Consider the following 13177-nt stretch of genomic DNA (forward strand, 5'->3'; position numbering starts at 1 on the left):
TATAGTTCACACGAGAAAAAGTTCGCAGGTCACAATTAAAAGTTTAATTTTTTGAAATACGATAAAATAGGATTCTAGGGGGATTTGATCAACAACGAATTTTTTATTTAATCTATTCACTCCTTATCATTCATTATAATTGCCCGTCACCAGCGATATGTTCGAAAATTATTTGCCATACCACAATTGAATAATTTTATCTAGAAGTAGACTTTCATCTTTTTTTTTGCTTCTTTACTCACTTAAAAAATATTGGAAGATTTGTAAATCAATTTGACAAATTATTTTCTTTGAAAGGGTCAAACTGTAATTTTATCTTCATTTAATTCTGGGAGTGTTATCAAGGATGACATAATGTGATTGTCTTTTGGTGAGACTTTGCTCCTTATGTAACACATTTACATTTTACAGGACATTGATATCATATTGTAATAATGAAGACATAAGTGTTTAAAAGCACACTAGTTGCAGAAAAGGTACAAATGCAATTATGTATTCACTTGTTATGCTAAATAGACATAATAAACGTTCAACCATATTACGGTGTTGCAAAACGAAATAAAGCATAGAAATAGGATCGTATAAATTGCGTACGGAAAAATTTCAAAAAGTTTCAATGGGCACAATTTGCATTCGTAAGAACGTAAGAACTAATATTTTGAGTGCAGTCTATGAGTTATTTATTGATTTACCTATGAATATAGTATGTAACGTATAACTGACGTATAGTAAGCGTGCTAAGTAAAATTAAAGGGCTGCAAGCTCTGTGGTATTTTCTGCTCTTTGCAATCAAAGTCGTACTGTCTGTATGTATTTTCCTGTATAAGTTTATTTTGAAATAGTATAATTCATCTTGCAGGGCACCTAGTTGCAGCGACTGCGTTTAGGTTGTTTGCTATAACATTTTGAGTTTGATACATACAAAATTTTGCATGACCAAAGTTTCTTCTTGCATCATGAAATCATTTAAGATCATTTATTTTTATGACAGCCACACTTTATCCTCGCATATCCTGGCAATTTCCTAAGAAAGAATGTTAAAATCGCTAAAAAGACACTTGAAGAAAAAAAAAGTTGCCACGACTTGGATTTGAATTTCAGACCTCTCACATTGCAAGCGAGCGTGTAACCCCTGGGTCACGGTGACTTATATGACATCAGGCCGAATAAAACCATATTATTCTAAATTCAGAATTTCAATTTATGGTTTGTAATTCTTATTAATTTTTAGGTAAACATGTTGATTGTCACTGATGTCTAAAATCTTCTCGCCCAATCAGTCCAGCATGTATATATTTTATAACTCGACAGTCAGATTTACTTGTGTGATACGCACAGAAATTATTGGGTGCTTAACTTATGGTAGAAATTGATTATCGATCGTTGACTGCCCTAAATTCGTCCCTGTCCTTGAGTCAGCATCCTTACTTTATTTTTTCAGAAAGTCTAAATAACAAATGTTAATTTAGGGGCGTTTAATTCCGATCACAATATTCCGAAGCTTTACGTAAATAGCCGAGCAATTTTCATTGATTAAAATGATATTCATCCGCGTAATTTTTATTGTGCATTTATTGACAATTCTTGAAGCCAAAGCTACTTATAAACTTTGAATGCGATGTAATTTGTTGGATACTTGTAACAAAATAAAAATATTACTTTCTGGTTTTAAGCTGTTTTGAGAACTACTTGTTGTTAGGTTTGTCGGAGAGCGCTGTGACAGAAATTGATTGTCAGCATTATATTTCCTGATCTGCGATCAGAAAATACAAAAAACGTATGAGAAGACGTTTTCGGTAGTTTCTGTGCGCATCGTTATGATAATCACGGATAGTGACTCTTCACAAAAAAGGCAGATAAATAGTCTCGGATAAATAGGCTTTAAATTTCGGATTCAAAATAAATAATAAGTAAAGAATACAGAAAAAAACGGTCCTTAAAGTCAATAGGAGAACGGATCAGATGAATAAGAGAGTTGTTAGACAATTCCGGCTACCTCAAACACAGGATTCCGCTTAGCATTAGAATGACAACGATGATGTCAATTCCAGCCGTGTTACCCCACCCACAATTGGCAGTGACAAAAGTGCGTCGCCACTCGATTGTACGTAATAGTAAACATACAGACGAGGAAGTTTTAAATTATATATATCTAAAGAATGTTGAATATTTGCGGAAGACTTCCTTATTGTTCTCGTTTTTTGTCGAGTGAAGAAATAATATGGGGAACATATTTAAAAGCATTTTTAGTACTATTTAATTCGTATAACATCAGAAGAAACAGTAATTTATATTTGTGTTGTATATAACATTATCAGTTGTTTAAAAACGACAGTATGCTGTAACCATAGACTCTGCTCGTTTACAAAAAATCTAACACCATATATTGTTTCTTTTTCTTTTTTAATTCACCATGATAAAATATAGAAATTTCTTTGAAAGAAAGTTTTTCAATATTTTTTATATAATTACATAATTCATGTCTGTTTTTGCGAAAGAGCATTTTTACCATTTTTTTACATGCTACGTTTTTGAAAAACAGTCCTTAAAATCGCAAAACAATTTAAAACAAAGTCTACGGAAGAGTGTCTGTTTTAAATGAACTTCTTGTTCAAAATAAGTTTACATTACAAGATACAAATTATGTGCAAAATTATCACAACGCCGTATTTATTTAGAAAGTAATCAAAGTTTACATTACAGCTGTTATGAAACTACCGTCCATGCCATCAAGCACAGGCTTAATTCAACATTTAAAATGAACTGGCACAATTTTGAAAATCCGCAGATGTGTTCATATGGCGGTTATCATGGAACCTTCAATGTGACACGTAAGTGCCATTCCATGAAAAGCGCCATATGGTCCCCAAGTAAAATAATGTGTGTGCCCTAAACGAGGAAACAATGGGCGGAACTAAATAAGATGGAATTTGGAAAGGGGATCAGAGGTTATGAAAGATAAGACGTCAATAGACTAACCACTTCACACAGGAAATGACAAATTAGGCAGAATTAATTTCCATCTCAGTAATTATCATATTTATATAATTTATATAATTAAAGTTAGCAAATTATTTATTTGCTCCACATGAAAAAAAAATAGTCTTACAACATAATATTTGGTTTATGTTTTTTTACATACTGAGTTATGCTTCGTTAACTTATAAGCATAGATAATGTAACGTACTTATGAAATATCTGGTTCATCTGCCGTATAGATTCATTTGATAGTGAAGAAAGAAAACAAACAAAAAAAAGGATAAAATTCATAAGCTTTTATAGACACACACACGCACACACGCATCAATAGATTTTAAAAAGATAGAAAAAAAAAGACTAAAAATAAGAAATTGAAAAGTTCCAAGCAAATAAAACATAATTCTGGACATGCAGTGCACGGAAACACGGTCATCAAGGAAGGGCGGCATATCCAGTAAACGTATCAAATATTTGATTCTCAGGCGTATTTATTGCATTATTCTTATAGACACCAGCATCATAGATTTCTGTTGATGCTACCCCTAACAAAATATAAGAATGATGAACCCGATCTCCAGACTCTTCAACTTAAATTCTAAATAATCATCAGACAGAGAACTCTAAATGAGTTCCCAATGTAATGGTGCTTTACACTTTGTAGGCTTTATTTTCAAAACAGATAATTCCTCATTTCTTATACAGTCCTGTGCAAAAATCTGAAATAGCTAACACGTCACCCATATATGGTATTTTGGTTGCGAAAATAAATCATTACACGTGATGTGGCACATGCTATTAACGTTAGTTGTCACTGTCATCCATTGGGTTTATATTTCTTAAATACATGGCTACAGTAAATTTGGGTATAAACTTTAATCTTAATCAAACGAACATTTTTATCAATTAGTTTTTAAAACTTTTTATTTTGCCTTGATTTTACATTTGGTTGTTACATTACAGTAGATTAGCGGCTCGGGCCCTGCGCCCTCTCAACTTTTTATACTGCACTATATAATAACTTGTTAAAAATCTGAATAACCAATCATACATTCGTATATAAACAGATATATACATATATGTATATGTCTGCATAAAAGTTTTTATTTGTGACATAATGTAGAACTTGCATTGCTAAATCTTAAGCAGTGATATAAAAGCATTCGTGTTAAACACACCAACTTCAAATTAAATTGAACCAGCTGGATGTTGTTCTGATAAATTCTGATTAAATATCTTCATACAATGTTTAAGTTAACTTTAGCGTCTTTTGTAAATACAGCTTTGTTACACATCATATTTGTTAAATTTGGAAGTTTTACGCCGCCGACAGAAAATCCAACAAATAATGGTGAGTTTATTCTTGAATACTCCTGTTAACAGATTTTTTTTGCGTCAAATAAAATAATGCAATTTTTGGCGTAAAATATTGAATTTTCTATTGACACTAAGTAAACGTTTGAGACTTTACTATAATTTTATTAATATGGGACAGCATCGTGTAGTTCAAAAATACAAAAATAAACTTATCTAACAGAAAGTACATTCAATTCTAGTTATAACGGTGAATATATTCTGCAAAATTTAAATGCGTCGTCAAGACACGAAGACAATTAATACATTATACGCCATCATCTTTCTTTTGTATCATAGTTTGGGGACTTTTCTGTTAAGTAAAATAATAAATTACTTACAGGTAGGTATAAGTTACCCGCACTCCAGAACATTCCCATTGATTTGCTCATTTTGTTTCTGGGGATTACTTATTGTGACGTCTTAGAAAGGGATAGCCATAGAAATATCATATTCCGATGCTTGTTCATTGGTACCTTTTTTCTGGGGATTCATATTATGACAACAAGGAACACTAGACTTTTAAACGTAATATTTTATTTCCACATATTGAATCAAAAGCTTGACTGAAATCTATAAATAAACAGAAAATGTTCTTTTTTTAGGTGGCGTAAAATTTCAATGATTGCGTTTAATGTAAATATGGTCAAATGTTAAACATTTTTTTTCTAAACCCAGCTTGATTTTCAGTTAGGATAATCTTTCTTGACAAACATTTATTGAGTCTTTCATTAAGTATTGAGGTAAAAAGTTTACTTATACAACTTAATACTGATATAGATCTGTAGTTGTCTGTTGATTTAGCATCACCCTTATTAGTCCCCTTCCGGTTTAACTGGAGGGGACTTTAGGGTTTACCCTCCGTACGTCCGTCCACAAAAATGATCCCGCGATAACGCAAAATGTACTTAAAATATTATTATGAAACTTGATATATAGACAGATTTGAGTCTTGAAATTAAGTTTGTTTTCTTTTCTGCCTATGTTGAAAACTTTGGTTAAGCTATGGCAACAGATAGACGGAAAATATGGCTAAGTAAACACATAAACTTGATATAGTGATAACACAGGAAGTATTGAAAATATTTTTATGAAGCTTGAAATATGGGTAGATGGCAGTGTGGAGATTATTTTATCTTCCTATGTGGAAGAATTTGGTTGCTATGTCAACAACTATGCTTAAAATATAACAATGTTTGTCATCACTCCAAAAGTGGTGAAACCATTTTTATGAAACCTAAAATATGGATAGATGGCAGTGTGGAGATTATACACATTATTTTAATTATGACTATAGGGAGTATATTGAGAGCTGTCCTACTCACGAAACGTCAGCGACCTTGTCAATATTTCTGATTCAAGTTTTTACGCTTTTTCACTATAATTTCTTTATTTCTTAAGGTATTTACTTAAAACTTTAAATATCAGTTTCTTATCACCAACCTCATCATATGTGACAAGGTTTACAACTCTAGCACAATCATTATCAAAATAACCCCCTTGAACTTAGAATGTTCATGAAAAAATGATGATTTCTTTTTATAACTTCTTTATGTCATAATGTGTCTACTATAAACATTATATATATGAGTCTTATAATTACTAAAGCCATTTGGGAGAAGGTTAAACACTCTAGCTTGACTTTTTCCAGAATTATGTCCCCCTTGAACTTAGATTTTTGGTCTAGAAATTATTATATTTTACTCAAGTTTCTTCATTTCTTATAGAATTTACTTCAATCTCCCACATCATAACAATATGACAAGGTTATAAATCTAGCGTCCATACTCCTCCTCAAACTTTAAATGTGAGGAGATTTTTTGTTCACATGTTGAAACACCAGAAAATGGGAAGGTAGTCAATGTTCCCACTTATAGGGTGGGAACATCAATACAGTTTGAATGCAATGAAGGTTTTGACATGGTGAGATCTAGCAATAAAATGCTTTGTCGAATAGATGGGAATTGGCTGCCACTAGAACCACCAGTATGTAATATTAAAATGTGTGGTGAATTTGGATCAATTCAGTATGGTGAAACATTTCAAGATAATAGTTATATTATAAGAAATGGGTATGGAAGCATTGTTGAAGTAACATGTGATGAAGGCTACATAGTAAAAGGATCTCCATATGTAAAATGTAAGGCAGATGGGTATTGGGGCGAAAAACCTACCTGCGAGTTAAGCACATGCCCTCCTTACCCGGGCTTGAACTCTTCATGCATAAGAGATGCAAATCCTTTTGGACCTTACCTTTTCATTAACTGTAGGGATGATGTGCCAGTAACCAAAACAGGGCCTCCTCAGGCAGAATGTATCAATGGTGCATGGGATTACTTAAACTTGGCTTGCTATTGCCACTGTCATGTTGTGGCTGATTTACAAACAGTGTCTTTGCAAAATGTTGAAAATGGCTACTTGGTGCATGATAAAACACTAGAATGGAGCTGTAAGAACGGTTATGAGAAAAAAATGCCAAATACATTTCATTGTTTTGATGGAAATCTGATAAAGCCTGAATGTGTTATCAAATACAAGCCTACAGTCGAACCCAGGCCTACAGTCCAACCCGAAACAACAACATACAAACCACTGAAACCAGTCACTGATGAATTTGAAAGAACGATCTATCCTCATTCAGAGACAAAAAGTCCAGGTTTACTAACAATTTTATTACCTATTTATTATTATTATTATTATTATTAGTTGTATTGCTGTTTAGGTAGAACACCCCTTATGGGCACTATAAGGAACTGTAGAAATGACAACATAGGGCAGTTATATACTTAAAGGCCACCTGTATGCAAAGTTTAAACAAAATAATCGTGTTGTTTATGAGTTATGAACATTTTTTAACTAAAACTATGTTGTAAGAAGGTTTTTTCTTCCAGAAATGAGGAAACTCTAAATATTCTATGAGTTAATCATTATGAAAAATGTTTTCCTATTGCTCATTGTTAAGAAGCAAAAATAAAAAAAAATAAGGTATCAAATTAAACGAGCAAAATGTTTGTTTCTTAACAACATGTTTTTAATATGTATAAAAATGTAATCCCACCTTACCAACTTTACCATTTCTCTATGTAAAAAAACTTATTCAAAATATCCCTAAAATTTACCACAATAGTTTGCCTAAATTTTCTTAAAAGTATATTGGTTGGTCTTGCAAAATATAAAATACTTTAACCGTTTAGTATTTTTTTTATTTTATTAAGCTTTGAAAATATCGGGTTTTATATTTGCTGTTAAATTTGACACTATTTAACAAATAAATACCTATAATAATTAAATAATTAAAATCAAACACTTTTCCAAAGTGACCTGTCAGATACATAATAATGATTGAACCCACGCCCCTCAGTTTCAATGCAGTTGACAGTGATTCTAGCCTATTTGAATACTCTTCAAAGTGGATATACTGTATAAGGGGTACACTACCTTAATAATATGTTACTGTGTGTCCTACTGCAAGAACAAATAAGTTTTCTTTGATTATTCAGATGGAAACTGTGAGTTTAACAAAAAAAAAATCATATTTAAATAGTTTAAGATCCTTTAAAAAAATAAATGAAGGTAGGAGTTAGATACTCACATAATATAAAGAAATAAATTATATTAGATACTAACTCATATAAGGAAATAAATTAAATTAGATACTAGATATTAGATTTATAAGGAAACAAAGTAAAAAATGAATACTTAGTTGCCAGGCAAAGATACTGGTCATGAAAATTTATTATTTCAATAATAATGAGTGTGTACAAAGTGTGGAAGTAGCTGTGGTTAAGAGTTGTGTAATCTGGAAAATTATTATTGATAATCCCGTTATTTTTCCCTACTGGTTTATATTGGCACGTCCATGCTTTAGTCCGTCCACAAACGGGATCCAACGATATCGCAAACAGTACTGAAAATATTTTATGAAACTTGATATATGGATAAATGGCAGTATGTAAATTATGCACGACTTTTTTTCTTCCTTTGTTGAAAATTCTGTACACTTTGGCAACAAATAGACTGAAAAAATGGCAAATTTAACACATTTAATGGATCATGTAATAACGCAAAAAGTACTGAAAATATTTTAATGAAACTTGAAATATGGCTTGATGGCAGTCTAGATATTATGCGCGTCTTTTTCTTGAAAAGTCTGGTTGCTATGGCAACAAATAGACCAAAAATATGGCAAATTCAACACATAAACCGGATCTATTGATAATACAAAAAGCACTGAAAATATTCTTATGAAACTTATTGTTAGATGGCAGTCTGGAGATTACATGTATACATGTCTTTTTCTTTTCTTCTTATGTTTAAAATTCTGTTTGCTATGGCAACAAATAGACTGAAAAAATGGCAAATAAAACAATTTTGTGATCTGTCAAAAAGAACTGAAAATGTTTTAAGAAACTTAAAATATTGATAGATGGCAGTATTGAGATTATACTCATTATTTTAATCTTGACTATAGGGAGTATATTGAGAGCTGCTATACTTACCAAACGTGCGCAACATTATCAAGATTTCTGATTTACTTTTTTCTCTTTTTCAATAAAAGTTCTTTATTTTTCAAGGTATTTATTTTAAACTTCAAATAAAAGTTTCTGGTCATCAACCACATCATATGTGACAAGGTTTACAACTATGTTACAGTAATTATCAGAATTACACCCCCCTTGAACTTAGATTTATTCCGATAAATTGGTATATTTTACTCCAACTTCTTCATTTCTTATTGGGTTTACATCATTATAATATGACAATGTTTATAAATATAGAATCCATATTTCTAGAATTATGTCCTTAAACTTTGATTTTTTTTATTCGTTTTTGAACTTTATTTCTTCATGGATTTACTTCAAATTCATAATAAACATTCATTTTATTTTTTTTTATTTTCATCTCTTTTACTATAAATGTTAATGGCATATTTGAAAATTGTTATTTTTCACTTTTCTTCTTTGGGACTATAAATGGTATCTTTAAACTTAAAATATTTTTTTTTGTTTTTGTTATACTCATGTATATTCACTATGACAATGTTCATAAGCCAAACATCTTTATTTAGTGAGTTATCTGCGCTTTAAAAAAATTGATTTAAAAGTGTTATATTTTGGTTACAGGAATGTTTTAAAAAAATAACTCTAGGGTGTCCTTCAGTCCGACTGGCTGTCTGCTCATAATAACTGTTTCCTGAGATCATTTTAAAAGATTATTTTCCAACAAATTTACTTAAAACACAGAAAAGTTGAAACATAAGTAATACTTATTCATCCTGACAAAATTAGACCTTTTGATTATCTGTTGTATAAACATAATTTCTTACTAGGCAGGGAAACTAAACACATTACTATGATACAGACACACTTAGAACTCAAAAGATTTAAGTTATATTAAATAAAGAATCATATATTTGCAACATTTTCTCTTTTGAACTCTTGATATATTCATTTAGGATTTGGTCGTTTCCAGCTGACTTGGTATTTTTTTTAGTGACTAATGCATTTTTCTATCTCTTTATTTTTCTCCTGGTTTGTGATTCTAGAGTTGAGAATATTCTTATCATCTGTAAGATTAATATTTTCAAATAATTCAGTGTCATAAGTATCATGGTTTTGTCTGTTGTTTATTTATATCTAGCAGGTCATCTGTTTTCTGGTTGTAGTGATTGCTTGCATGTATTTGATGAATTTAATTAAATTAAAAATCTCCAATATTCATTTGGCTGTTCTAAATTTATTTTCATTGTATTTGTTGAATTTGTTGATATATTTATTCATTGTTGATTAATATTTTTATTAGCATTGTGATATGTGACTCTATCATATTCAGAAGGATATCTATAATATGTTTTCCTTACACCTTTATAGCAGACTTACATTCATATCCGAACCAGGGTTTATTTCCTTTTCCATTGTTGTTATGAATAAAGATATTTATTACCTACTTGTAAACTTTTAGTTGCACTTAGGAGAAAACTATAAGAGAGCCTGTTCGCAATTTCGTTAATTTTGCATAGGTCACGATGTGTCGGCTTTAGTAAGATTTTCTAGGAGGTGTTTTATTTCTTGGATTTCAATATTTGTGTTAAATTCTTGAACATTTTCTTGTTTACATTTTGGTTTTCTCTTATATGGTTTATTTTGTAATTGTCTTCCTTGTTTGTCAATGTTAAATGAAACATCAAGTTATGCATGGACATCTGTGGATAAGCGTTCAAATTCAATTACTTTGAAATCTGAGAATTATGGGTATATTGCTAATGATAAACTACAGTAATCCATGACTGATATATTTTTGATTGTCATTTTGCCAATAATGGCACTGTTTGACCTGCCCATCGTAATAAATTAGTTGTTATTTTTAAGTATCTAATTAAATTTGAGCCCATGATAGTTTTCTTTTTCTCTTGTGATTTTCTTTTAATATGTATTTTTAAATTTTCCATCTGTGGCTTTTGGTCTATAAAATTAACTGTATCAATATCTAAATAAATAAATTCTGACAAAAAGGTACCATTGAGGTCTGCAATTTGAACATTGAAGTCACCGGAAATGCAAACAAAGACATATGTGCTGCAAAAAGATATTATTTCTGATTCAAAATATTAAAATTTTCTTCACTATAGAGTCTTGAACATAGAGGCGGTACATAAAGAAAGCCTTATATAATATCTAGATCAAATTTAGTCAAAGACTTTTTAATTCTAAGCCATAGTATATTATCAGATTGATTTTTACTAATTCACAATGCATGACTAAGTCTTTTTATAAAGGCATCTATTCCACCTGATTTTCTTATATATCTATGTTATATATGTTTATTGATAAAGGTATAATCTTTAATTTCCATTAAAATCATCTAGTTGTTTTTTCAACAACACCAAAACTATCAAATTTACTTAAATGTTTTAAGGCCTCATACATTATTACAGCAATTTAAAGGAAATTTGCCTATAGTTAGTATTATTATATGGAGAATATTATTATTATGAAAGAACTATAATTTTTTTTATAATAATTCGGATTTTGTAATAACGTTTACATCAGTAGGCATTTTTAAATTGTTTCTCAATGTCAGACATATCTTCAATAATTATTTGACTGAAAAAGACTTTCTTTTTCATCGGATGTCGAATATATACGTTCGTTATACAATTTATAAAGTTTGTTTACTTCTAAAACCAAGTGGTAGAAATATGTACGGTCCGAGTCCATATTAAGTTCGAGTTAATTATGAAAAAAATAATTAAGAGATTCTTAGATTGCATAAAACGTTAAATAATGCGCAACTCTAGTAGACCTTGCTCAATATAAAACGAAAATGGTTTGGTATATCGTTCATATAAGCGCTGTTCTAAATGGCTGATTTGTGTTGACGTCATGAGTCTGCATGAAAGGAGGCGAAGACATGATGGCGTTCACACGGCATAAAATTCTTTCAAAAGATAAACATATTTCTAGGTCTATACGATATAACAATTATAGCTTATATTTCCGTCATGCTAATTTTTTTCTGACCTGATAAAAGCTATATCGACCGAGGACGATTAACATTTCTCAGGTCCGAAAAATATATAGCTTATAGACCTGAAAATAACTTTGCTCCTTTTAAATGTAATAAATGTAACAAATTTATAGGTCATTGATATCATATTGTAAAGATGAAGAAATAAGTGTTTAAAGGCAAACTAGTTGCAGAAAAGGTACAAATGCAATTATGTATTCTCTTGTTATGCTAAATAAACAAAATAAACGTTCAAACATATAACGGTGTGGCAAAACGAAAAAAGCATAGAAATAGGATCGTATAAATTGTGTACGGAAAATTAAAAAAAAATCAACAGGCACAAATTTCATTCGTAAGAACGTAAAAACTAATATTTTGAAGTGCAGTCCATGAATTATTTATTAATTTACGTATTAATATGGGGTGTCCGTGGCCGAGTGGTTAAGGTCGTTGACTTCAAATCACTTGCCTCTCACCGCTGTGGGTTCGAATCCCGACAGGGACTTTGGATTCTTTCATGTGAGGAAGCTATCCAGCTAGCTTACGGAACGTCGGTGGTTCTACTCAGGTGCCCGTTCGTGCCTGAAATAATGCACGGAAGGGCACCTGAGGTCTTCCTCCACCAGTAAAGCTGTAACGTCGCGATATGACCTATACTGTGTCGATGTGACGTAAAACCAAAAACAAACAAAACAAACAAACGTATTAATACGGGGAAGTGAAAGTCCGGGCCCGCGAAGCGGGCCCGGGCTTTGGCTTGCCCGGCTATAGACTACACGTGTATATTTAAAAGAAAATCAAATAAAAATAAAAAATATATAGAATTCTATACCTATCAGTGAAATTTTCAGTGTCAGTTCTAGTTAGGCGCCGCCATTTACAATGTAACTCAATGATAAAAGACGGTGTATTCCGATAACGGAACAAATCTCAACTTTTCGGATAAATAATAAACGTCGAGTGTTCCGAGTGAAAACGGAAGTGGTGCATGAAATACCGAATGACATTTTTAAAACGGAAAAAATGAAAGGAATTTTTAACGACTTCCCCGTTCATAGGCTTTGCCTAATTTCATATTATAGTGTGTCACGTATAACCGACGTATAGTTAGTGTGCTAAGTAAAAAAGTAAAAGCTTATGAAAATGCGTTTTCGGTAGTTTTTTTGTGCGCATCATTATGATAATCATGGATAGTAACTCTTCACAAAAATGGTAGTTGAATAGTACTCGGATAATTGATTAAAATTTCGGATACATATAAATAATGAGTAAAGAATACAGAAAAAACGATCCTTAAAGTCAATAGGATAACGGATCAGATGAATAAGAGAGTTGTTAG

General features: G+C 31.0%; 1 protein-coding gene across 1 annotated transcript in view; it reads left to right on the forward strand.

Annotated features, from left to right (window-relative positions):
• Window positions 1-6123: 6123 nt before the first annotated feature.
• Window positions 6124-13177, forward strand: part of LOC132758455 (adhesion G protein-coupled receptor L3-like) — a 90902-nt gene continuing 83848 nt past the window's right edge. The window contains exon 1 of the mRNA XM_060750131.1: window positions 6124-6985. Coding sequence (XP_060606114.1) covers window positions 6250-6985 — 736 coding nt within the window. The 5' untranslated portion in view covers window positions 6124-6249. The remainder of the gene's footprint in view (window positions 6986-13177) is intronic.

The sequence above is a fragment of the Ruditapes philippinarum genome, unplaced genomic scaffold (assembly GCF_026571515.1).
Source record: "Ruditapes philippinarum isolate M1 unplaced genomic scaffold, ASM2657151v2 ctg6633_1_1_1_1, whole genome shotgun sequence".
Taxonomy (NCBI): domain Eukaryota; kingdom Metazoa; phylum Mollusca; class Bivalvia; order Venerida; family Veneridae; genus Ruditapes; species Ruditapes philippinarum.